The following is a 27,905-nucleotide window of genomic DNA, read 5'->3' on the forward strand; positions in this document are numbered from 1 at the left end:
CCTTCCAACCCAAACCATTCTATGATTCAATGATATGAAGTTTAAATATTATTAAACAAGTAGTCTTTATAACAAGAGGGTTTGTATCCAACAGAAGTATCTCAAAGATTATTGGTTTTGTAAAAAAGAAGTAGCACTTCGTGAGGGACTTTTTTTCCTTCATGTTTGCAGTGGAGCATAAATAGCCTAAGTGGTATTTCTTAAAATGGGTATATACAGTTTTAATCAGACTAACAATGAATTAAGTTGAAATCTGCAGTTGCAATAGTATTTACAGACATTTCTTGCAGTTGTCTTATAGAAAGAAAATATAAAGTGTCAAACAATTTATTCCTTTCACCACATTAGGCAACTGAAATACTTTCATTCATATGCTAGTACAATGATGTAGGAATAACGACTTCTTCTTCTACCAGCATTAGACAGATAAAAAATTCTTCTAATTGGAGTTTTGTCCAAAGATGCACAGTGTTTCCTAACAGCTAGAGCAGCATAAGCATGGTAAGGTTTGAAAGCCGACAGAGTACTTTTTTTAAAGCAAATTTTAAAACAGTGTTTTTATACTTTCCAGGAATTCATACAAACCCTTTATTTGCTTTTCATTTTAATCTGTACAAAGAACAATCATGACCTTACATTTCAGAAGCCTCTATTCTTTCCAGGTAGCTGCATTACTATGATCATCAACAATAACTAACCATAACAAATCTGTACTTGGAAGAAGACACATAAAAGGACAATGATGGCTAATCAAATATCTCTCCTGAAAACCATTCAATATGCAAACTTCAGGTCATTCCTTCTTCAGATTTTTGTTTCATATGGTAATGTGTTCCTCCGACTCAAGGTTGTCAAGTGACTTCAGATACATTTTGGATCAAGAAAGAGACTCATGGGTTTTGTTAAACAAAATGTGCCATAAAAATCCACATTTCATGTATTCACAGTTCATTTAAAGATTTTAAGCTTTTTGTTCTTCTGTTATGATTATTAATACTATTAAGATAAGGCTAATCCTGTGTTCCACATAGCATTGGCATGTAAGTTTCTGAGGGCACAGGACTGTAGGATTTTTTACAGGGAGAAAGCATCTAGATACTGGGATAATTTTTAAAGAACTGGAAGTTGCTTTCCGTCTACGATAAAATTAACGTGTTTGGGAATGTGTTTGGGTATGAAATTTAATACTATTCAGGGTATAGAACAATTATATGTTGTTAAGGTCTATTCAAGATTCTAAATCACAATAAATAGACATATTATAGACTAGAATATGTGAGATTTAACTTAACATCATTCAAATCAACTAATCAGATCACTAATACTCTCACCTGGATCATAGCTGCAAATCGATGGGATAAAAGAGGGGCTGGAGGAGACCTGTCAGGGAGCAGCAAAAGTAGAGCTGCTCCCGAAGGAAAGAAAGAAAGGAAAGAAAGGAAAGAAAGGAAGAAAGGAAGGAAGAAAGAAAGAAAGAAAGAAAGAAAGAAAGAAAGAAAGAAAGAAAGAAAGAAAGAGAAGGTAGGTGGGAGCCGAGGGTGGCAGCAAGGCAGGCAGCAATAAGGGTGCAGTCTTGTGGTGCACCCACCGTCAGTCACTGCACCAGTGCCAAACTCCTCCTTTTGTGCTCATTAGACTTGACTTTCCTTTTGGCAGTACTTGAGTACTTCTCACTCCAGATCTCAAACTGAATGTGCTTCGCCGAGTTGAAGCAGGCCTGCTCTTTGCAGCGTTGTGTTGAAAGTAATTTAGAAGTACAGCTGAGAAAGGACTTGGTGGGGGGTTTAACTGGGAAAAATGAGAAGCATGATGACACAAAGTTACTAAAATTCTCAGAATATTGCTAGTCTGAGAAGTTCTAGCAATGCTAGAAGTAACTATGCTGAAGTAGCACTGACGTGGGTCTTCTCAGAAGTGACAGTTCTGAGTTTCCACGTATTACAAACCCCAGAAATCTTCATTTAATGTTAGATACAATTGTCTCTTACTAAAGTATGTCACAGCCATGGAAGAACAAGCTGAACATAATAGGGTTTCCAGGGAAACATTCTTATTAACTGAATTTCCTGATCAAGTGCATCCTGATTTAATAAAAATATATTGATTATTTTGATGTAACAAGGAAAGGTAACTATGGAGTAGAAAAACATTGAAGCAGGTTATTGAAGTTTAGACAACATGAAACAGTTAGCTTTGCCTGACTTCCGGTTTCTGAACAGTAGCTTTGATTTCAACCTTTTTTTCCCCTGACTCACAGGGTTTAGCCATTAGGACATTCAGAAATACAGTGTTTATCACAAGTCAGCCCATGTGCTAAAATCAGTGGGTAGGAGGGAGGAATGAATATTTTCCTCAAAACTATTTTTGCCATATCTTCACAGTTGGGAAAAGGCCTTGGAATTGTATATTTTACCCCGTAAGATTTTTTTTTTTTTTTTACTGTTACTTTTTTAGTTAGTTAGGGGTTGGGGGTTTTTTGACAAAAAAGATTTTTAAGATTTAGCCATAAGTAATTTTTTTTTTTTTTTGAGGGAAATGAACACAGGTTTCTGTCTGCATTTAAAGTTTTATTTATAATTTTTTTTTTTTTTTTCATTTCTAGGAACAATTTCTAATTGGAAAGAAAAAGACATTCAGGCTTTATTTGTGGTTGGTGCATGAAATCTCAGAATTGTGGGACAGGACAGTGTTCACTGATTATTACTTCTTTATTTGAAACAACTGGCAACTCAGTTGGAAGATCTCATAGAGATAAATATTTCCTTTAAGAGCCTAGGCACAGCTTGCAACATCAGAATAAAGAAGTAGCTGTCTGATAGGAAGTCACCAAATATGATTGTTTGACTTCGATCCTTACTGATATAATAAGCTTGCCATAAAAATCCTTGTCCATTAATTCCATTAAGCATTAGAAATTATAGGTAACTTAATATATTACCTCAAATTTGTGCAGGGGAAACTGATAATTTGATTTCTCAGCTTTCTTCTGCCTGTATTCTGTTAAATTAATTGTTGACAGAGTTTGGTTCAGTAGTCCTAAATGTACATTAAATCATTTTGCAAGATAAGAGATCATCCTGCCTAAACTCTGAACATAATTTGTCTTCAGATCTTTGATTTTTAATCTACTGAGTAGTGTGCTGAGCACTTCAAAGGGAAAAAAATCACAAAAGAGATATTAAAAATCTTAATATTATGAAATATAAATTAACCTAGTGTTATGAAATGTAATTAGTACTGCTGCTTATTAGCACACTTTAATATTCTTATTTAGTAATATTAATTTCATAATAACCAACACCAGAACACGCATACACACGTACACACAAATCCTTACCATATCTAGAATACAAAGTGCTTGCTTTTAATTGCTTGATAATCTGAAGTTTCTGAGCCCTTCCATTGATACTGTGGCTGCCAAGATTATAAGGATACACTCTTTGGAAAGTTACTAAAATTAATAGCTTAAATACCTTCCTGAGAATTGTAGTTTCCTCTACACGCTAGGGGAGGTAAATAAATTTGAAAATAAATTGGACGCTAACCATAGACTCAGTTTTCTTAGACAAAGAAATAAAGTAAAAAATCCAGTGATTATTCTGCTATTCTTGTACTGACCCTAGCTCATTAATATTAAATGTAAAAACATCTGGAAATGCTGTGTTTCACATAGTAACATTACAATCCGTGTGAAAACACTCACCAGCTATAAGAGAAGAGAACAGAATCTTTATATTTAAATTCATGAGGTTAGACATGAAGGTAGTGGATGTTAGAACATAATATAGTTCAACAAATATGTCAGAGTAGTATAAATTTTAATGCACTTCCTGATAAAATTTTAAGGGGCTGCCATTTTGACTGAAAATAGCAGACTTTGGAAGCTGGCCATTTTGCTGTAAAAAAAAGTCAATATCAAAGTTTAAGAATATTTTCAAGTATAATTTATTTCATGTGCAATTTATTTGCAAACATTTATATCAAGCTATTAACCTCAACCATGTATAGGGACCTCTTTTAAAAATACTGCCATTAAGGAACACAAATGTATCTGCTGGTTTTTGCATGTGTCTATTTCTATTCTGCCTGTGCCTCATACTATTTTAATAAGACTCTTGACAACCCAGCATCTTGAGTCTGCAGCCACAAAGCACTTACATGATACGTGTAAGTATAAGTTGTTTTAAACTGACTGTAGTATTAATGCCTCTTTAGTGAACTTGTTTTTCCAAAAGAGGCATTTTCTTTTTAAAATTATCTGAAATCTAGACACAGCCAAGTGTGTTTCTGAGGAGTAAACATTCAATATACAATAATTCTGTATAAGATATTGGCTCCCTTTTACTGAATTTCTGTGGTCAAAGGAATATCGCCTTGGAGTATATAGATCAGTAGAAACTAATTAGTTTAAAAGATACATATATGCTAGGAAAATGCCAGAATGGGAATCTGTGACGAATTTAAGAGTAGCAGATTTAATTTCAAATCTTTTCTGTAACATTTCTCTGAGACTGAATTCATATTAGCAATCTCAATATTTTTCTTGTTTTTCCAGTCAGTTGTTCATTTTTGCTGCTGTTTCAAAGGTGTTTCAGTAGTTTCTTGATACAATAATCATGCACAGTTATAAAAATGAATATGATATATACTGTTGTTTTATTAGAAAATAATAGCAAATAGAGTTTGGGAAAACAAATGTATGGAGGGACTTCTATACCTCATTTTCCATGTAAGATGAGGAAAGTGCTTGTCCCACCAGACATGGAAAGTTGATATGACAATTTTCAAAAACCTAATCTGCCTAAATGACAGAAAGCATATGAGCCATTCAGTATTGATTGGGAGGAAAAAGTTCTTCACTTGTTGTTACATTAATCCAGATTTGGCACACTGACAGCAATTTATTCAGAGAACCTGAAAGATACTTAAAGTTCCCAAAATACATTGATGCATACATTTTCAGCCCCTTTATATCTTATCTGTCTTTGCTTTTCATACATTTATTTTTGCTTTCATCATTGTGGGATCATCAGTCTTCCACTGCAATGCATAGTCTCCTCAACTTAGAGAGTTTGCTCTGCAGTTTAATAATAGAATCAAACTTTCCAGATACAAGAAGTTTTACCAATTTCCCCATGGACTACAAGTACCCTAGTTAGAGACTAATGAGAAATGAAGTCCTCCTTCACTCTAAAAAGTCCATGATTATTAATAGCACAAATCTTACTACTCTTATACTAATCTTTCTGCATTGCCACATAGCTTTTGTACATATATTAAATGTAATATTCTAATTTGCAATACACAAGATGTGAGTCGTGTTTAACCCACTCAGCATTCCTAATAACTGCATATCTACAATTTTAATGTAGGTAAATTTAATGTTATGTGCCTGGGGAACGAACAATAATAATAAATAAATAAGCAAATTAAAAAAAAGCCAACCCTGAACTTCAAATTTAAAATCATAGTTTCTGGGTTAGCCACTTCCATTCAGGAGTGAAATTTTGGGTGTATACAATAAGAATTTCTGGAAAAGTCAGCTTCAAGATCTGTAGTAGGCAAAAATACAAAATCAAAAGTTACAAGTTATTAGAAAAGAAAAAGATAACAAAGCAGAGCACATCATTATGCCACCACAAAAGTTCACAGTTTGCCATTATCTTTAATAATGTGTGCAGTTCTGCTCCCTTCACAAAAAGAATCTAACTGAAAGGTTCAGAAAAAGCCAACAAGGGTGATGAAAGATACGAATCTTCTTTCATATAAGCAACGATTAACTAAGCTAAGGTTCCTCAGTCTAGAAAAACAGTCAACTAATGGAGAATATGACTGAAGTCTAGAATATTATAAGGAACTTGGTATAGCAAGGCTCAGTTATTAATTTTCTCTTTCAATAGAAGAATTAGTGGGCACTGAAAGAAAGAAATGAATGAAACAAATTGAGTGAAAGCAAATGAAGCAACAGGAACCGGGTTTGAAACAGAGGGAGGCAAACCTTCATATGCGGCAAGTGATAGACCAAATTTGTTGTGAAAACATATTGTGGATGCAACAAATTTACATGAGTTCAAAGAAACATTGAACTAGTTCATGGAAGATAAGGCCCCTGAGAATTACAAAATGCATGGAAAAGACATCTACCTCAGCACGTCCCTGATCTGAAAGTTGGGCACTGGGGGAATATTAAAGGGAATTACTGTATATTTGAAAATAGTCTTATGGTTTGCTCCCTAGATGTTGACTTATGGCCACAGTCAGAGACATATTTTATCTAGGCTAGATGGACCTCCCTATTCACTTCTTTTAATAAGCAGGTCTATTATCTGTTAGGTCATCAGCCATGTAAAATAAGAGTTCTGGATCACCAGCTGAGATATTGCAGTGTGTAATGCCTTTCTTTGGACCTGAATAGATTCATTTCATGACTGACACCTAAAATCAGAGCAGGAGGCTGCTGTCTACATGTACAAGCTATTAATATTTCAGATGTCACAGAGCATGTGTTATCTGCAAAAGGCTGACAGATTGACAAAGGACATTCATGCATTCTTCAGCAGCCATTGAAGTCCAGATAAAGTAGCTGAGAGTCCTTAAAAGGAATCTAGCTGCCTGTGTAGGCAACTGCAAAGCAGTTTGCATACATTTGCATATATGTGTCTGTGAGGGAGATACTTCCTCATAGACTCTGGAAAACTAAATTCTTCTGCTTCCTGGCCTTCTGGCCTTCAGCTGCCTCTCCGAAAATGATTGAGTCTCCCAGATAGATGTTCTATGAGATCTAGAAATCTACAGATATGCTACCATATACAATTAAAACCTGCTCTAATTTGATAGTCAGCAGAATATAGGGATCAGCATCTAGAGGTAATACTCAACTGCCTAAACATAAACATTGAGAATTTGATTGAATTCTGATGCCTTAGAATATCTGAAATATCTACATGGGTCTGGCAGATCTGGCACAAAATCTGCATAAGCATTGCAGTCTTCTGGCCTGACATCAGTCAGATCACAGAATCACAGAATCATTCACGTGGGAGTAGACCTCAGGAGGTCTCTAGTCCAACCTCCTGCTCAAAGCTGGGTCAGCTATGAGGTTAGACCAGGTTGCTTAGTCCAGTGGATCTTGAAAATGTGTAGGGTGATTTGCAGCATCTCAAAAGCCCGTAGATATGTACATACAGGCAAGTAAATCAAACACTTAATATTTACAACTTGTAACCTTCTTCCTTGGAAACAGAATAGAATATTCTTTCAGGTGTATGCACTGAGCAATCTGTTTTGGTAATGACTGATTATAGTTTTTATGCCAATTGTAGTAATTACATTATCTGGATTTTTAATCCTTAATTTTGCCAATAATGCAGCGAAACAATAGATTCAAAACTTGCACAAGCAAGTTGTTTGGGGTTTTTGTTTGTTTGGTTTGGTTTGGTTTTTTATTGGTTTTGTTGTTGTTGTTGGGGGGGGGGGGGTGTTTGGTTTGGTTTTAGAAATAAGGGATGTTCCTGGAAAGTATTACATAAAATACTGCGGAATGTTGACATGTTATATGACTGCACATTCAAGATGCTTGCACAAAGATGCCTTCTGGATCCTTTCAGTGTTTTGTTGGAAAACAGTAAAATAAGCCAGGCTGTAGCCTACAAGAGAATACTTAATTTTCTTCAATGTCTTCAGTAAGAGTAGTAAGATTGTAGTCTTAAGGGATAGTGAAACAGTGATCTGAAAGTTGCCTAGAGACTTAAAAATCAACTAAATATTTACTTCCTGTCCCTCCTCCAAGAAAAATAGCCCTGCAAACCCTTGAATTCTACAATGAAGTGATATACTTATGACATCCATTTTGCGATCTCTCATTGCATGATATTGCTTTTCTAGGAATTTCTAGCATTTTTTATTCACAATCGTGTCATTCACAGATATTGGCTGACCTAGAAAACCATGTGCTTTTTAAGGATGACCTAGAATGCCAGAAGCTTATTCTGGAAGCCATGAAATACCATCTTTTACCAGAGAGAAGAACTCTCATGCAAAGTCCAAGAACTAAACCTAGGAAATCTACAGTTGGGACACTTTATGCTGTTGGAGGAATGGATAACAACAAAGGTATTAGAGGATATTTGTTATTTTATAAAAGTTATATTTTGCATTTTCTTTAATAGAAAATAGTGAAATAACTTTCTATTCCAAGATTGGGGTGGGGGTGTCTAAATCAGTCAAGAAATTCTGCCAAGTTTTTTTGTCCAGTGAAAATCTACTGATATTTAAGAAGAAGTATAAAACTGTTAGAGAAAAGAAACTGAGTTTTGAGTTCATTCTTTGTCAAAATTATAGTACTTTCCAGAAAGTATTTTAACAAAAAATCTAGACATTCATTTACCTCAGCTTTACCATTCTAGAAATTATGTTTCATTTATAAGTAAGTCAGATATGTACACACCTTTTCTAATCAATGAAAAAAAGGCAGTTTGATACACAGTGTATTCCATCCTTAAGTAGTTGTCTGAAATATTATGGATGATTCATTGTCTTCTGATGCAGAAGTTTATCAATCTTCTAGAGAAAAAAACTAGACAACTAGCTTAAACTAGATTACTATTTGTCAACAGCTAAAGGAAGGTGAAATTATCCCCATCTTACTGTTAAGAAAAGTAGCAAGCAGTGGAAATTTTATTAAAGTATTTTGTTGTTATTTGTTGGGAATAAGAATTATGATGATGTGCTTTTACTTCTGGCAAGAAGTCTAATCCACTGATGTCTTGAATGGAATGAAATGAAATATTTGAACTAAAAGCTAGCTGTGTTGTAAGCCTATATACTCAGAAAGGCTTTTATTATTATTTTTTCTTGAAATTCACTAACAATTCCACAGTATCTTACATTTTCATGTCCATATTTAGACTGAAGAATATGACTTCAGGAACATTAGTTCTAATATAAAATAAACTGTACTTAATAAAAAGTACAATATAAAAATAGATCTTCAGTATTTCACAACTGTTTCTAGGTGTAGTATTGCAGTTGTTTCACTCAATAGCTGTGGCAATATAATCTGCAAAAGGACATTGCATGTTCTTCCCATAAAGTTACACCAATGAGAAAGATGTATGACATCTGTGCTTGTGTGAGAAAGAAATGCTGAGAGAATAGGAAAATGTTGAGGAAAGAACCAATACATATATTCTCCCCTTATAGCTGAAGATTATTTTTGTGATTTTAACATTTATAAATGTTTGTGTAGCTAAATGTTAGGCATGGATTTGCACGGAACATTGTCTTCGGATCCTAAAATAACTGCAATACAAATTTCCTCTTACTTACAAATGACGACGAACACTTTAAATATTCAGGTAGTGGAAATGACCATAAAACCAATTTAGGTGCAACTGTATTTGTTCTAGCTTACCATACAGATCTGTTCCTCGTTTGTATAGCAAATCAAAATATAGAAATATTTAGGAAGACAGAACAGAGTGTAGTACCATTGCAGCATCCACACTCAGCCTATTTTGCAGATTCAGGTCAGGCAGAAGTGGTTTATTTCTGTAGCAGCAGGAGAGAATGCAGCGGGACAGAGGTTCAGCCCTCTGTCAATGTGAACTCTGACTGAAAACAGAAGTACCAGGGCTTATATACATTTACAGCAGATAAAAACTGCTTTGAGAGGGGGCTTGGTATGGCAGAGCAGCATCTGCATCATAGGAGCCTTTGTTAGAGTCGCTGTAACGTGTAGTCCTGATAACTCAGGATCTGCAACCGTGCAGCCTCGAGTTGCATCTGCTCAGCTCATTCCTCTTGTGATGCTGCTGTGTCCTTGACTAGCTTTTATGCCCAGCGAGTCTTCCTTCCACACATCAGTTCAGGAGATCTGAGTGCTGGTTGCATGTTTTGAAGTCACTGAGTTCATAAAGCACTCCTCAGTATTTGGGCCATGAGATGATGCTGATACTGTATTCTCTCTCCTCAATAATTCTTTTTTTTTTTTTTTCCCCCCCACAACTTTCTCCACTGAAATGCTGACATGGATGATTGTGATTCACAATGATGTATTTTTAATACCTCCTGGTGTTTGCTACCAAATATGAAACAGTTACATGTAAGAACTAGATGAGCTAAGCAAATTAGCAATTTATTAGCTATCATATAAAACAGTGGGTAAGTGCTAGTATTATGAAAGTATTTGAAGGTTATGTGGCCCATCACATAAAAAGTGGCCTTGCATGCTAAATCAAGTTTGTTTTGAAATCTGTTCTATAGTTATCTTCCTTTCCATAAAAAAGAGGTGATAATTAAACTCCAGCAACCAGTGACTGGAATTATGCCTGACGTGAAAAGTTAATGCAGCATAGTACTAATAGGATAGAATTAAAAAGAACAAAGTTAGGTCATTTTGTAATTTTAATTTCCTAAATGTTCAAAACCTCATTTAAATCTCTGTTTCCACACACCTTGTTTATTTATTCATTTAGTCTGAAAGGCACATGTAAGAAACGGATTTTTTCTATATGTTTACATTAATAGAATGAGATGTATTAATAGATTAGAGGTATATGCTTCTGATAATGTTCCATTCACCTTACCCATTCATATCGTCACACTGACTTCTGTAATTTGGATTAGCAGGTTTTAATCATCTAGTATTATACAAAAGCTGTTTAAGTGCACATATAAAGGACGATGCTAGACTGAAATAAATGAGTAAATGCAAGAAGTGGACATACACCAATTTGTAAGAATGGTAAAACACTGACTTCTTGCAGCCATCTTGGAATCCCAAATGCAGAACAAAAGCCATGTGATAGAACATTATGTATATGGTCTATGTTAAGATAGTGATATAGAAGGTTATGATGAGGAAAATATACTTGCGCAGCAAGAGGAGATTGGTATAAATAATTGAGCAGGGTTATATTGATGGCAGAATACTGATTGATCTCTCATGATGTGTTCTAACCTGTCTCACTACCTAGCAGGTAGAATAATAAGGGACAAGGAAAATCTGCAGAAAAAGAAAAAAAAAAAAGAAAACAAAAGTGTCAGGGTAACCATCATCCAAACCCACTGGTATATATTATTTTTTGAATAGTCCTAGATTAGTTCATCAAAGTCCTAGATTAGTTCATTATTTACTGAATCACAGTCTTTAAGTAAATACAAGGGAAAAAGAAATGAAAAATTACATGAGCAAGAAACTATTCCATAAACATGTGACAGGTCATTAACAAAGAGAGGGAACAGTTGATTTACTGAAACATTGATATTAAACGTGTGTTTTTCATTGATCTTGTGACTAGATATAAAACCTATCACAAAAATTTCTCTGATGTTAAATAGGTGAGGTGCATCATTAGTCTATATCAAGCAATATTAAAAGTCCTTTCATTATTATTTAGATATTTTTTAGAAAGATCTTTTATATTACCACAGATACATTAAAAAATGAATCTTCTGAAATGTGAAATTGTGAGGTCTCCAGTCGTTGTTCCTTAAACTCACATTGCATATTTTGCCTTTTCTTTAACAGTTTTCAGTCATTTGGAATAATCCTTTTTTCTTTACAAATGTGGTTTATCAAATGTGGTTTATTACTTATATACCATTATTTCACGGGAATGTCATCTAACATACCTACATGAAGTTACTCTTTTGCTCTGGCGAACTTCAAAGATGTCCTTGTTTTTCTGGGCTTTTTTTTTTAAATTCCTAGCAAGACATTTCTCACAGCACACTTCACTTAAACCTTATTTATTTTGATTTTATGTTTTTAATTTTCATATAGGCATACTTTTTAAATACTGAAAGAAATATTGGACAACGTATTGTAAATACTGTAAATAAAGGGAAAAAATAGACAAAGATCATGTTTTTACTCTTAGGCAATTTTTCTTGTTTTTTAAGATATGAATCTGAGATGTCTGTAATTTAAAAATCTATCTACCTCCTTCATCTTCAGTTTAGTGGGCATTTGTAAAAGAAAAAGAAAAAAAAAGTAAAATCCATCAAGATTGTTTTGTGGCATTTTGCAAGTTGTGGAAATTACTACAAACCACTTTGTCTTCGCGTACATAAAACATTTGTCAGCATTCATTATCTATTCATTTGATGTATATAACCAACTTGAGAAAACATGTTATCTTCATCTTACTTGCATTTGCATTCAAAATATATAATGTACAGTAACTGAGTTTAATTTTAGGAAAGTGAGTGCTTATAGTCCTTGTATTTGTATAATACACAAACAGCAAAACCTACTTAAGAAGGTATAGTGTTTCCTTTTAAAAAAGGAAAAAAACCCCTCCAATGTGTTTATTACAGAACATTTCTCCCTGGTGTGCATTTTGAAAAGCTTTACATAAATATGCATACTTTGTAAGTATACATAGATGTATGTGTATATATACTCATACATATAAGTAATATGAATTATTGAGCTGTTCTCTTAAAAGTTTGAGGCTGTAGCATGGTAGAATACCTCACCCTATCTGTTGTACTTAAGCTGTTCCTTAATCCAGCATGCGAATGAATTTATGGCTCAGGCTTCCTGCATTTAATGATAGATCATCTACATAGTATATTTTTGTTAAGCTTTTTTTTTTTTTTAGTAAGAACTTGGTATGTTGTCTTATTCCTATTCAGGTATTAGAATACAAGTAAATAGTCTAATGCTTACAAACTCTTAAGGAAAGTTGGAACAGCCACTGGCTCCAGCCGCCCGGGCCCAGGACCCACTGGAGCTCTCAGCATGGTGCCCCTGCGGACCCGGGGTCTCTGCTGGGCCTGAGGGATGAATCTGCTGTTTTCCCGTTAGCAGGTTCAACCAGCAGCAAAGTTAAGCGTGTGTCCCAGAGACAGGCACAGACACACACGGGCACGCACACAGGCATTTCTGAATAGAAAAAAATCCAGATTGTAACACCATCTGGTAGTTTTTCAGTACTTATTTTACATCACTTAATTTCTGCCATTTTTTCAGTGTAGTTAACTTCTGAAATTGCTGATTCAGTTATGGTTTGAAATAAAGAGAAGAACTTGAAGTGATCTATTCTGAAGCCTCCATGGCTTCAAATATAAGGGAAGTGGCAAAGTTACTACACAGGAGATAAATTTCATCATCCCACAAACTCCCCACCTTGCCAATCTGTTGCCCTGGTATTCACACCTGTTGGTACAATCTGTGGGGTCAAGCAGACAGAGCAAGAGGCTGCTACCTTCATGGGAATATTTGGGGGGTTATTCTCCAAAGAACTCTCCTGTGTCCCTCCTCATTACTTCCCTGCTGCTTACTCTATTTTCTGACATTGCCAGTGCAGATATTTTATCGCTGATTAAGGTACACAGAAAAAAAAGGAAACCTTGTGTATGATCTAGAGAAGACAAATGCATGGCAGCTGGACAATTTAGAGAACCTCTGCACTGTCAGAAACCTTATCCTTTTCCACACACTAACCAATTTCTGTTCTCTGATCACCCAAGTTTCATTAATGGTTGTTACTACTGGGATTGGCTTTGGAGTAAACTAAATAATTTCTTCCAGCACAAATCCTGAGTGTTGTTCTGGAGACAGTTCACTGCTGCAACCACCCTCAATAGCCGGTGTGGATAAGACTTCAAAAATGTCGGCACCTACTGCCCCGTGCAGTCTTCCAGCTCTATCTTGCACCTTCAGGCACCTCAAAAATCTTCATGCCAAATTCTAGGAAATGCTCGAAAAGGCTACAGTTTCAGGCATAAGAACATCCCAGTAAGCTTCAGTGTTATTTTTAACACTGAACTGAAAGACCAAATGAACACATTTGTCTCGTTGGACTACAGAAGGCACTATGTAGAGCCCAATGGATACTGGGCATTAGCTGGCTCCTATCCATGCAAGTTAGGGATAGCACCCTTTACAACAGGTTTACCTTAGAGGGAGGTAATTGCAGCAAAACCATCTCCCAGGAACTGAGCCAACAGCTAAGCAGTGAGGATGAGCATCTGTACAGCTATAATGATAGATAATAAAAGAAGGCTGGGGGTAATAGGAAATTGGTGCTGTTGCAGCACCAAACTGCTCAGTTCACATCGTTTAAACCAAATCATGATCAAAGCAGCTTTTTTATTTACTTATAATACATAAGTAACTGGAAATCAGATGAACTAAGTCTTTAGGATCAACATCAGTCATGTGGTAGCTGAACTGCAGTACAAGACACTTACAAAATATGAAATAACTTCTTCAAATTTCTGAACACCCTTCTTGAGCAAATCCCCAAAAGTTCTAGTCACAGACACACACGTGCACACACGTGCGCAGACACACACACACAAGCACAGATACACACACTCCCTCTCACAGTTTGTGCAGGTCACCATCACCCCCTCCCCAGGGGTGGGAGCTCCACTGGGTGCACACCTCTCCTGTGGGAGATGCAGTTCCCCCAGCATTTGCTGCTGTCCACAGGTAGTACTTTTCTTTTTACTGTTAGCACCTTATTTGCACAAGTTCCAATGGGAACAAAACTGCTTTTAAAGAAGAGGCATGTGTTTCATTGATGAGCAAAGGTAGACTAGTGTACTGCATGTTATAAATCATTAATAAAAGGGACTTTTGTAAGTTTTAGACTAGATAAAAAACATAAAACATGAATGTTTTTCTGTTATAAAACGTAACATTATATTCTAAAACAAAACACCCAACACTAAAGGCATACCTAAAATCACTGTCGAAAAGCTGTCATTTCTGATACTCTTTAAAATATTGGAAAAAACTTGTATTAGTTTTAGAGAATTCTGATCATATTGAATAATTAATCAGAATTCTCTGATCAGTTCAGAATATTCCCAAAAGTTTTCTGATATTTGTTCATGTCACTTCATGGCAAATCTTTATGACTTTTTTTTTTTTTTCACTCAAAAAATGTAAGACGCTTCTGTGTACAAGTGACAGATTTTTGGAGTGCTTAAAAGAATTTTTTACAGTCTATAAGAGAACAGTAGTTAACTGCTACCCTGTTTTCTGTATAGCTCTTTCTTTACCAAGAGATTCTCCTTGATATCTGTGTCAGTAACCTATTTAGGTCACACTCGTTCCACTTGAGTAATCATCTTTTCAGTTCAAAATGTAATGTTGCAGATCACTAGATCAAGGTCATCATTTTGCACCTACTCACAGCAGCATCTCTAAATCTTGAACAAAATGGTCAGAATACCCGTCAGCAACAGCTTTAGTAATAGCAAAATCAGCAGAAAGTCTTGCAGGGGAAAAAAGAAATAGAAATTTTGTGATGATGAATGTAGAACTCCTATCCTTCTTCACGGGTTTAAATACTGAATCATTCTAGCTATGAGAAGAAAAAAGTACCTTCATGGTGGAAAAGTTTATATTGAATACAAAGGTGGGGTCTGGAGCAAGGGGGAGATGTTTAGGCATTTGTATCTGCTTCTGAAGCAATTTTCACTTTGTTTATACCAAAATTCATGCATTTATACTTAACTTAAATGAATACATCGCTGTCATAGTCTCAGACATTCTTCATGAATTTTATCTGACTTCCTGTAGCCTACCTACAGCAGGTTAAAAAATACTTAATAACATCTTTGGAAGTCAGGCTCTAGAAATTTCTGCATTTGACTTGAAACATTGAGTTGCAAACAATATTGCAATCAATTTATTCTTTGTCATGCAATGACCTCGCTATATGGTTAGTCTTCAATCATGCAAAAAATATGAGAATGACAATCGGCTTTATACAAAATTCTTGATTTACAATTCATTAGCAAGGAAATGTAATATGCTTAGCTTCAGAAAAAGAGTAAGTGTAATAGGACGATAACGAAAAGATCACTTGAAAAGGTTTCACCAAAACAATTTCACAATTTCACAAGCTTACAAATGTTAACTGAAACAAAAAAAATAGAAATTTGTATTGTGCAATGGTGTACTGATTTGTAGATAAAGGTAAAACTGTGAGATCTAGTACTTTATTGTTTCATCAGAAACATTGGATGGGAGAATCACATACACCCCTGCTGCATACACACAGGAATTGTCAGCAGCAGTTGGACCTTCATGCAAAAGTACCCTGATTATCTACAGTACATTCATTTCTAAAGTTTTCTTTCTCTGTAGATCTCTCATTACTTCATAAACCTTGATTAATCAGGGCTTATAATGCCCATGAAAGTATGCACAATACACAGAGCTAATCTCATCCAATACCCAGCTGGATCATAAGTGGAATTTAAGTTTAAAAAAAAATATAATTGAAATGTATCCAGAACATCAAGAAAAATCCTTACTTATCAGAAATCCTTTGTGCTTCCACACACTTTTGTGTATCATGCAGATAGCTATTAAATGAATTCTTTTCACCTCTCTATGTCTTTTTCATATACTCTGTCTTCAGTACTACTCACTGAAATAACTCAAGCTTTTTTAGAGATCGGTCCATCTGAAAAATAGGGCTTTGTGCATTTGTGTGTGTATAGAGGAATTGCCTGAGTGTGTAGTATGTTTATTATAAGATCCTCAATGTTCTATGTATTTGCTTTTCTTTAATCTTCGCAGCTTCATATCCAATATATTAGTCTAATAAGTCATATTTTTCCTTTTTACTGTTAGACAACTAAAAAAACACTAGAGTGATACTTTGGTGTACTGTGGTATTTTGTTTTATAGGAAAATATGTCTATCTCTCCATAATCAGCACATACACTGCAGCCAAAAATGAATAATGATTTTTTGCTTTATTTATTTTATTCATATTTCCACATTAAACCTGTATCTCCCATTTCCCTAAGAAAATATACTGTAGTATCTTCCCAACTGCTTCCTTCTATCCTCCTGTTCTTGGGAAACTGGATTTTCCAATTTTCTGAAACATTTAATCAGAATTACTTCGGTTTGTCCATGGGGATTAGAAAAAAAGTAGTTGTCTACAGTTTTCTAACATTGGTTAGACATCCTATCACAGCCTGTGTAGACTGGGGCAGGCAGTCTTAACCAACATTGCTCATTTCTTTGAGTTTGCACAGTTTGGAAGTTGTTTCAGTTACGAGTCGGCTCTGCTGACTGCTATCTACAAGAAACGGCAGAGAGGAGAAGACTTTCTGATCTCAACCGGCATGTGATGCTATCGATTTTTGCTTGTCACTGGAACCAGCATCTGGCTGAGTGACTCTTCCTCCATTGCACCACACCATGGTGGTTTGAAATAGGTTGTTTGACTCTAGATACTGATCTCACCTTAGAAGTGGTGAAAGTGACTGTAGAGAGGGTTCCTTCCCTCTTCCTGCTAGATGCCTGTGTCCAGGGGATACTCTATAGTCCCTCCAGATCTGATGGCAAAGAGTGACTCGTGGTCCTGCAATCTAATTGTTGTTTCTGTATGCACTTGTTAGGAGTTAATGAAATAATGTGAAGCCTGTGTCACAGACAACTAGAATGCTGGTTTTATGTCAGGGTTTGGATGCTTAAAATCCTATAGAGGTGCTTGAGCTTAGAAAGCCTGCTAAAATCCTTTTCAGAGTTACTGCAGGATGGAAGGAATCGGACATGCTGCATTCTCATCCAGTCTGCCAATGAGGAGTGGACCCTGAAGTGAATGCTGCACACAGGTGTTTCTTCCATTTTTGTTTTACTGCTCCCACTAGAACCTAGTAAGGAACAACTATGTGTGAAATATAAGCATTCAGGACCAGGGAGTGAGCTGGGTGCCATGCTATTTGACAGTATATTTGCATCCTGTTAATTTGGTTACTCTTAGGTCCTAGCTGAAAACTGGCAGGATGTAGACACAAGGGCAATGCAGTAGTCTTACCAACCCAAAGTCCAGGACTTAAGTACAGGTCAAGCACACAACTTTAAACAAGTCTTTTATGTTGTAAAAGGTAATAATACATTGCCTGTCACAATTCTCCCAAGTTCCTCAGTCTTCAACATCTCATCCTTCTGGGTATGAAAATACTATTCTCTCTTTTTCTTTATAGGGAAACTCAAGCACAGAGAGGAGAAAAAAAAAAAATCCCTATGTTGGATTTAGGTACCAAAATGTTAAGTGTGAATATACTCTATCAGTAAGTGGCTACTTCCTAGAATGGATTCCTATGTGAAGTGCCTTGCTTTGATTTACAGGACACAAGGAGAGTAAGCTTAGTGAATGGGAACTGTGAACATAAGTGCATGTGTCAAGGTGCTGTCTAGAGCTAGTCAAAAGGGAAATGCAGAAGTCAGAGGTGTCTTAAGTCATATGCATTCTGCAACTTCTGGACTTAGCTCATGGTTCCTATCCCTCACCTTCTCCTCCTCACTCTCCTAAAACTGAAAATAAAATACACAGGTGTTCTGCAGCAAAGATGGATTGTAAAAAGCATTCATATGGGAACCGTAGCATAAACATTCTCCTCAAACTGATGATGTTTCTCCCTGCTCCAGAAGATCTTAAATTCCTTTGTGAAAGAAATAAATACAAGATATAAAAGTGACATTTCTCGAATAGGTCCTGTAAGCTCAACTCTTCATAGACATGGTGGGATTAAAACCTTTCGAGCTCAGAAGCAGACAGGAGAAAGACGTATTAGGATAAGGCTAAGAACACTGCTATTTGTGTCATATTGTATTCCCTGCAACATCCTGTCTTTATGTCAGCACAAAATTCCTTATTACCTCTTTAAATGATGTCAATCTTAGACTTTACATTAAAATGTGTTTTCTTCATGGACTACCTACAATCTTTCCTCTCAAACCTGTGTCTCTCAGCCTCCCATGTATTATCCCACATCTTTTGTCCCTCAATTACATCTTTGGCTCCATTTCTTTGTATGTTTCTTCCTCTGACTTCTATTTCCTCCTCCAAACTGTTCTAAAAATGTGTAAGTAATGTATGAGGAGTGTGAGGTGGTGCTGTTATTTTAGAGAGTGTAGATAGACAACTTCAGAAGAGAAATAATTGTCTGCAAAGTTCCTTTCCCCCCCACCCCACTTCACAGTTGCAAAGGCTGCTGTAAAAAAACAAAATATGTAGGGCAGAGCATGTAAAGAAACAGATGGGAAAAGAGGTGAGATAGCCATGTACAACGTACGGTTATATAGTTTTGGGGCCAGTAATTATTCAAACCACAGGGATTTGCATAATTTAAAAATTACCATACAGCTGTGGGTCAGTAATTTAAGAAAAATCTCTCTGTACAGGCTGTGATAATTTTATTGGGGGATAATTTTAAGTAATGTTTAAACCAATGTTAAATTCAAGGCCATATTTACTTTATAGCAGGAGTAGAACCATCAATAAGTTGAAAGTAAAAGAATTGTGAGGTATTAACAAGTATACTTTAAAATATGTTATGGCTCACACTTTGCAAATTGTATACTTGCTTTACAATTTAGGAGTTATTTTAGTCACCACTCATAGGGCAAGGTTATTCTCTCAAAAATAACAGCTTTTCAGAACAGAAAGTTTATCTTCAAGTTCTTTATAAAGCACCTTCCAAATGCTCTGTGAGGTACTGGGAATGAACGGTCCCTTGGCCCCTGGGTACCTTGGTGAATAAATCTGGAGACGATAGTGCAATCCATACAAAATATAGTCTGGAACATTTCAGTTCTCCAAATTGAATAAGAATCCCTCCTTAAAAATTATGTATTTTGAATATACATCGTAATATCTTATTAATTTTTCAAGGGAAGTGCTCAACTATACTAGCACAGGAAGAGGGAACAGGGTACAATAGCAGACAGTTAAGGAGCTTGTCAAACATTTTATTGTCACTGTATCTGTTTCAAACAAGAAAATGAAAATCTGCCAGAAGTGCTAATAAATTATAATGAGATATGAGTACTGAAAGAAAATGTTAAGTTAGTTACTTTAGGGAACATACAGCGGCGGTACTGCATAAAAATGTTATCTAATAATTTGTAATTTGTAAGCATTTAATCTGATTCTTCACATTAACTAAAATGAATCAGAATTCAAGAAAAACAAAAGCATTTGGACTACAGTTACTGAAATACATTATGCATGTGAACCAGGTTATGCTCAAAAGGTGAAGACTGAAAACAGTTCTTGCCTCCTAAAACTTTTGTTTTCAAAGTATCTATTATTTAAAGTTACTTTAAAATATCAGTGTTGTTTTATCTAAATTCTCATAGAAAAGAAATGCAGTAGAAGACTTGCCTGGGATCCGTTCCCTTGTCTTGAACTGCCATAGCCTGCATTACTGAAACCGGTGTGGTCTTTCCCCTTTCACTCTAATATAGGAAGGTACTAACAACTGATGCTAGAACTGGAATATGGTTCACCTAAATTTTAGTGTTTGCACATGTCTACACCTAAACTATACACTTAGTGCCCACTGTAGTCAATACAGATGGAGATACTACAGTTGATCTAGTCAAGACTGACATTTGCTGGACAGCATAGCTGTACAGAATCCATTGGCATTGCTGACTAGGACTACCCTGGGAGTTTATACAAATGCCTCAAACTGCAGATGCCTACATTTTCATGTTTGAAGCTATATCCCTCCCCACTTCTGATTGGATGAACTGAATCCATCCTAGTTATCAAAAACAGCCAGGAAATTGAACAAAGGAAGAAACTGTGTTCAGAGAATATTATAGCACTGTGGCTGTAGTGGAATATCGCCACTCTATTCTTATTTAAATCCATCTTTTGCCTATCTTTGTGTGTCTTTATTCCTGTTTTGCAAAAATATTTGTCTCTTTCCACCATCATCTTCTTCCCACCATCTCACCTTCATTTTACTGTCTGCTTTTATCCTTTTCATTTTTTCCCCAATTAATTTACCTCTACCTAGTTAAACCTAGCGAATAAATATATGGCCGTAGAATGAACCAGTATTTGCTATCACATTATTTATTTTTGTATGCCTTACTTCTTCTGCCTATATCTGGTTTTCAGTCTGTAATATATATAGTTGATTTTTACATTGATTTTTGCAGTGCCTAGCACAATAGGACATATTTGTGAGTAGTTCTTTACATACTACCACAGCAAACATGATTAATGTAGATTTTTCGGGCCCTGAAATCTACAGCCTGTTTAAATCCTGCATCTATTTGGTTTTATTTACTTAAATCAAAAGTAATAAACTTACAACTATTCACAGTTCTGAGTGCACCACCACATTGTTACTAACACAATAAAATCACATCAACATTACAGTAAATTCAACAATAAGGTCTTCATTATCATTTTGGTTTCCTGCAGCTTCAACACAGTTCAGGATCTCTATTTTCTCTTACATGTAGTGTTGAATTTATTTATTTCTGTTTCTTCTCCTATCTGCTCACTTTTTTTCCTATACTTCTGAGAGTTTTCTGTGGCATCTGAGAAAATCATAACTTCCTGAACCTGTGGAACAGAGGCTTAATCTAACACCATGGGGCCTCCAACAGAACACTGTTATGTGTGCCTAAGTTATTTAGCTGTACCATGAAAAGACTCCTGTGAGATCATATATATATATATATATATGTATGTGTGTATGTATGTATGTTACTGTGAAAAGCCTAAAGAGAAAAAAAAAAATTATAAAGTTGGTTAGACAATTATAGACCGTTTGTGACCTGTAGACAAGTTAGACTGTTTACGGTCTCTCTGTTTCAGTAATGTTTCCAGTTTCCTGCTTTGTGATATCATGCTAGTTTAATAAGGGACTTGCTTATTTCTTCTTTTTCCAGTCATGTAAATATTTTATCAGTTTGTAGAGAACAAGTATGGTAGTGATATGACAACTGAGAAGAGAACATGATTTCTGCTAAAAAAAAAAAGGCAACATATTTAAAGATGAACGAGGGACTAAAATTACATCAACTTTCTACTGACAAGTAGAGAGATGGAACATCAATAAAAAATTGAAGTACATACAAAGGTTAAGTTTAATGTGACTCATAATTTATTCTTAATTACTTACTGATTATTTTCTGCAAAGATAGACATCCATCATAATCACTTTGACCTGCATAATCCCGTAATACTTATAATACCACTGACCACCTAAAGTCAGTGGGTGTCCCTTATTGAGAATATATATGGAAGAATGTCCCTCACAGTAAAATGATGCAATACCTGCCATATTTCATATTTTTCTGAAGTTCTTACATTGTTTTTACTCACATAAGTACACGTGCAATCTGTGGTTACTGCCCCACTACTCTTTTAAGTGAAAAACTGGTCTTTTATAAACATCCATTACTTTATTATTATCCAAAGTCTTATAGGAAAACTAGTTACACTTTTATCCATGATGACAAACACTATGACTTGGCATTTTATTATATGTATAAGGATACATTTATGACTAGTATACTTTCCTAGAGCTTTGTGCAGTGAGCTTTTGTTGCAGTTTTTTTCTGCATTTTGACAGTCAGTTGGATTGATGAGTCACTCCTTTTCTGTCTATTCATCTTGTTTCGATAGCTGTAGTCACTCCAGTATCTCAGGGACTAGACACCAACACCCACTACCAATTTTGGAAGAAAAAATTGCAATCAGGAATTGGTCTTACAACATTCTCTTTTAGGAACTCTTATACTCCCTGTTATTATGTAATTTAATTTATTTATCTCTAAAATAGAGAATTAAAGATAGACAAATACTCTATTGTACTTTCCATGTTTTATTTACAGATGAAAAATTGACATGTATGTTTAAAAATATATGCATGTATCTCTATAAAATGTATGCATTATATATAAATGTATGTATATATATAGAATATTAACTTGAACTCATGCTCACATTCAAGTCCAAGTTCTCACCTGCCTGCATATCTCTACCTGGTAAAAAAATGTAATGATGCTAGCCAGTGACGCTAACTGATGGATTGAAATGGTATACCTCTATTTTGATGTTGCATTTCATCTCACCATCACTTTCTTAACTCTCAGGCTCTACCTTTAGAAATGTCTGGTGTCCTACTACAGTGGAGTGCACACCGCAATTCGCAAAGCAGCTCTCATTTCTTTGAAATCTTTTCCTGACAGTATGACAGGACTACAGCATGGGCTTGCTGGGCACAAGAGGGCTGTCTTCACAGCGGCTGGTGGATGCTGTGGCCAGAGTCCAATGGAGCTGGTATTAGAGGCTTAGCTGGAAAATCTCATGGCTTTATTCCAGTCTGTAACCTAGATTTCTTTCCTTTAGAAAGAAAGGCTTGTGGAAAAGGTTGCAGATAAGGAAGAATCCTGGTGCTTATCCAATTCTTGTCCAAGTAGGGGACTGGACCATGAACAGAGGTGAGAGATACATTAATATGGATATGACCAAAGAAACAGTCTGGGAGCAGGCCCAATATGCAGGCTGGACCCACTTAGGGAAGTCTGCTGCCTCTCTGGAGCCCGGGTTAAAGATGTGAAGATAAAACTTCCTGCCCTGGTATGGCCCTCAGATTATTATCCATTATTGATTTTTCAGGTAGTCAGCAATGAAGTTGCAACAATAAGTCCGAGGGCAATCAAGAGGGACTTCAGGGCCTTGGGACACAGGTTAAGGGATCGAGCACAAGCAGTGTTCTCCTCCATGCTTCCAGTTGCAGGGAATGATGAGGGAGGAAACAGGAAGAGCCAGCAGATCAATACCTGGCTCAGAGTGTGGTGTCACCAGCAGAATTTTGCGGTTTTTGATCATGGGTTCGTTTCCATGACACCAGGCCTGCTGGTGACAGATAGGGTATGCCTGTCTCAAAGGGGAAAAGGATCTTTGCACAGGAGTTAGCAGGGCTCATTGAAAGAGCTTTAAACTAAATTTGAAGGGTGAAAGGGATAAAACCAGGCTCACTAGAGATAAACCTTGGGGCAGCATGTCAATGTTTGAGGGATGGTGTGCTAGCCGGGTCCTTTGGTCTGCCATCTCACTGGAGAAAGGGGATGGAGATCCATGCAGCAGCAAAGACATGAGGGTTATTGATGTGTTAGAAATGACAGAAGAGCCTGAGAATGGTCACATGGGAATTAGTACTTCTGCCCCCGAAAAGGTGGCGGGATCAATAGCCCAACCGAAGTGCCTGTACACCAATGCACACAGCATGGGCAACAAACAGGAGGAGTTGGAAGCCATTGTGCAGCTGGAAAACTATTATATAGTTGCCATCAAGGAAGAACGATGGGATGACTTGCGCAACTGGAGTGCTGCAATGGATGGCTATAAACTCTTCTGAAGGGATAGGCAAGGAAGGAGAGGCGGTGGGGCAGCCCTGTATGTTAGGGAGTGTTTTGATTGTCTAGAGCTTGATGATGGTGACAATAGGGTTCAGTGTTTATGGGTAAGAATCAGGGGGAAGGCCAACAAGGCAGATATCATGGCAGGAGTCTGTTACACATCACCCAACCAGGATGAAGAGGCAGACGAAATATTCTATAAGCAGCTGGGAGAAGTCTCACAATTGCTAGCCCTTGCTCTTGTGGGGGATTTGAACTTACCAGGTGTCTGCTGGAAATAAAATACAGCAGAGAGGAAAGAGTCTAGGAGGTTCCTGGAGTGTGTGGAAGATAACTTCCTGGTGAGTAAGCCAACTAAGGAGGGCACTCCACTGGACCTGTTGTTTGCGAATAGAGGACTTGTGGGTGATGTGATGGTCGGAGGCTGTCTTGGGCACAGCCATCATGAAATGATAGTTTTTGATTCTTGGAGACGTAAGGAGGGGGGTCAGCAGAACTGCCACTTTGGACCTCTGGAGGGCAGACCTTGGCCTCTTTAGGAGCCTGGTTGACAGAATCTCTCAGGAGGCAAGACTGAAGGGCAAAGGAGTCCAGGAAGGCTGGACATTCTTCAAGAAGGAAACCTTAAAGGCACAGGAGCAGGCTGTCCCCATGTGCCAAAAGATGAGCCAGCGGGGAAGAACACCCTGGCTGAACAGAGAGCTTTGGCTGGAACTCAGGGGAAAAAAGGAGAGTTTATGACCTTTGGAAGTAGGGGCAGGCAACTCAGGAGGACTACAAGGATGTCGTGAGGTTATGCAGGGAGAAAAATCAGAAGGGCCAAAGCCCAGCTAGAACTTAATCTGGCTACTGCCATAAAACACAATGAAAAATGATTGAATAAATACATTAGCAACAAAAAGAGGGCTAAGGAGAATCTCCATCCTTTATTGGATGCGGGGGGAAACACAGTGACAAAGGATGAGGAAAAGGCTGAGGTACTTCATGCCTTCTTTGCCTCAGTCTTTAACGGTAAGACCAGTTGTTCTTGGGGTACCCAGCCCCCTGAGCTGGAAGACAGAGACGGGGAGCAGCATGAAGCCCCCATAATCCAAGGGGAAATGGTAGCAACCTGCTACACCACTTAGACACACACAAGTCGATGGGGCTGGATGGGATCCACCCAAGAGTGCTGAGGGAGCTGGTGGAAGTGCTCACCAAGCCACTTTCCATCATTTATCAGCAGTCCTGTCTAAATGGGGAGGTCCCAATTGACTGGAGGTTAGCAAATGTGATGCCCATCTACAAGAACAGACAGAAGGACGATCTGGGGAACTACAGGCCTGTCAGTCTGACCTCGGTTCTGGGGAAGGTTATGGAGCAGATCATCTTGAGTGCCCTTACATGGCCACATACAGGACAACCAGGTGATCAGGCCCAGCCAGCATGGGTTTATGAAAGGCAGGTCCTGCTTGACTAACCTGATCTCCTTCTATAACAAGGTGACCCACTTAGTGGATTAGGGAAAGGCTGTGGATATTGTTTACCTGGACAATAGTGAAGCCTTTGACACCGTTTCCCACAGCATTCTCCTGGAAAAGCTGGCTACTCATGGCTTGGACAAGCATACTCTTCACTGGGTAGAAAACTGTCTGGATGGCCAGGCCCAAAGAGTTGTGGTAAATGGAGTTAAATCCAGTTGGCAGCCGGTCACAAGTGGTGCTCCCCAGGGCTCAGTACTGGGGCCAGTTCTGTTTAACATCTTCATCAATGATCTGGATGAGGGGATTGAGTGCACCCTCAGGAAGTTTGCAGACGACACCAAGTTGGGTGGGAATGTTAATCTGCTTGAGGGTAGAAAGGCTCTACAGAGGGATCTGGACAGGCTGGATCGATGGGCCCAGGCCAATTGTATGAGGTTCAACAAGGCCAAGTGCCGGGTCCTGCACTTGGGTCACAACAACCCCATGCAGCGCTACAGGCTTGGGGAAGAGTGGCTGGAAAGCTGCCCGGTGGAAAAGGACCTGGGGGGGTTGGTTGACAGCCAGCTGAATATGAGCCAGCAGTGTGCCCAGGTGGCCAAGAAGGCCAATAGCACCCTGGCTTGTATCAGAAATGGTGTGGATGGCAGGAGCAGGGAGGTGATTGTTCCCCTGTACTCGGCACTGGTGAGGCCGCACCTCGAGTGCTGTGTTCAGTTTTGGGCCCCTCCCTACAGGAAAGACATTGAGGTGCTGGAGTGTGTCCAGAGAAGGGCAACGAAGCTGGTGAGGGGCCTGGAGCACAAGTCTGATGAGGAGTGGCTGAGGGAACTGGGGTTGTTTAGCCTGGAGAAAAGGAGGCTGAGGGGAGGAGACCTTGTCACTCTCCACAACTACCTGAAAGGGGGTTGTAGTGAGGTGGGGGGTCAGTCTCTTCTCCCAAGTAACAAACAATATGTTGAGAGGAAATGGCCTCAGGTTGCACCAGGGGAGGTTTAGGTTGGATATTGGGAAAAATTTCTTCGCGGAAAGGTTTATCAAGCATTGGAACAGTCTTCCCAGGGAAGTGGTTTAGTCACCATCCCTGGAGGTATTTAAAAGACATGTAGATGTGGTGCTTAGGGACATGGTTTAGTGGTGGATTTGGCAGTGTTAGATTTATGGTTGGACTTGATGATCTTAAAGGTCTTTTCCAACCTAAATGATTCTGTGATTCTATGATCCACTTAGGCTCCTTGCAATGACAGAGCTACCACCTAAAGTCATAAAACATAATCAGTTGCTTAAATATATGTTAGAACAGAATTGCTAAATATTTACAAAAAAACTTGATTATGAATTACTTAGCTCCAGTAGCCTTGCCATAAGTGTTTAAGTTCATTACAGAATCTTCAGAAAAAGATGTGAGAGCAAGTGAGAATGACGTTGCTGCCCATCTGAATTAATTAAGATGCTTAAAAACCAGGGAAACAGACATATTTTCAAAACAGTCTTTACTTAGTGACCAGAATGTTCAGCAAAACTAGCTCAAGCCTGTTGTCATCAAGAGGAATAATGCCCTTGCTGGTAATGAAATTAGTGGCATGCACATCAACAATAATGCAGAAGATGATATAATCAATAGGTTTCAGGAAATCAACAGTAAAGTAGAGAATATACCCAAAGAAAGAGCTATAGCTAGAAGAGATGATTTAAGCATTGTGTTGAATCTGTGGTTTTTTTGAAAGAGGCTGTGAATTATTTATTTCTTTGTATTAGCATCTTTAAATATTTAATATGAATAAAATTAATATAAAGACTCCAATCTTTAACAGAAATTCTTTAAAGTAAGATTTTCATAGACAGTTCATGCCTGTTGTCCTGACTGTCCCATTGTCATTTACTTAGCAGACGAGAGCTGTAAAGTCTTAGAATAGAACAGAACAGAGCAGAATAGAATAGAATAGAATATTTCAGTTGGAAGGGACCTACAACGATCATCTAGTCCAATTGCCTGACCAATTCAGGCTGACCAAGTTAAAGCATGTTATTAACGGCATTGTCCAAATGCCTCTTAGACACTGACAGGCTTGGGGCATCGACCACCTCTCTAGGAAGCCTGTGCCAGTGTTTGACCACCCTCTCGGTAAAGAAATGCTTCCTAATGTCCAGTCTAAACCTCCTCTGGTGCAGCTCTGAACCATTCCTACATATGCTGTCACTGGGTACCAGGGAGAAGAGCTCAGCACCTCCCTCTGCATTTCCCCTCCTCAGGAAGCTGTAGAGAGCAATGAGGTCGCCCC

At 37.5% G+C, this 27,905-nt stretch overlaps 1 protein-coding gene across 1 annotated transcript in view; it reads left to right on the forward strand.

Annotated features, from left to right (window-relative positions):
- Nucleotides 1–27,905, forward strand: part of KLHL1 (kelch like family member 1) — a 239,237-nt gene that overhangs the window by 155,314 nt on the left and 56,018 nt on the right. The window contains 1 exon segment of the mRNA XM_030036596.1: nt 7,926–8,112. Coding sequence (XP_029892456.1) covers nt 7,926–8,112 — 187 coding nt within the window.

Source organism: Aquila chrysaetos, chromosome 14 (genome assembly GCF_900496995.4).
Source record: "Aquila chrysaetos chrysaetos chromosome 14, bAquChr1.4, whole genome shotgun sequence".
In the NCBI taxonomy this organism is placed as follows: Eukaryota; Metazoa; Chordata; class Aves; order Accipitriformes; family Accipitridae; genus Aquila; species Aquila chrysaetos.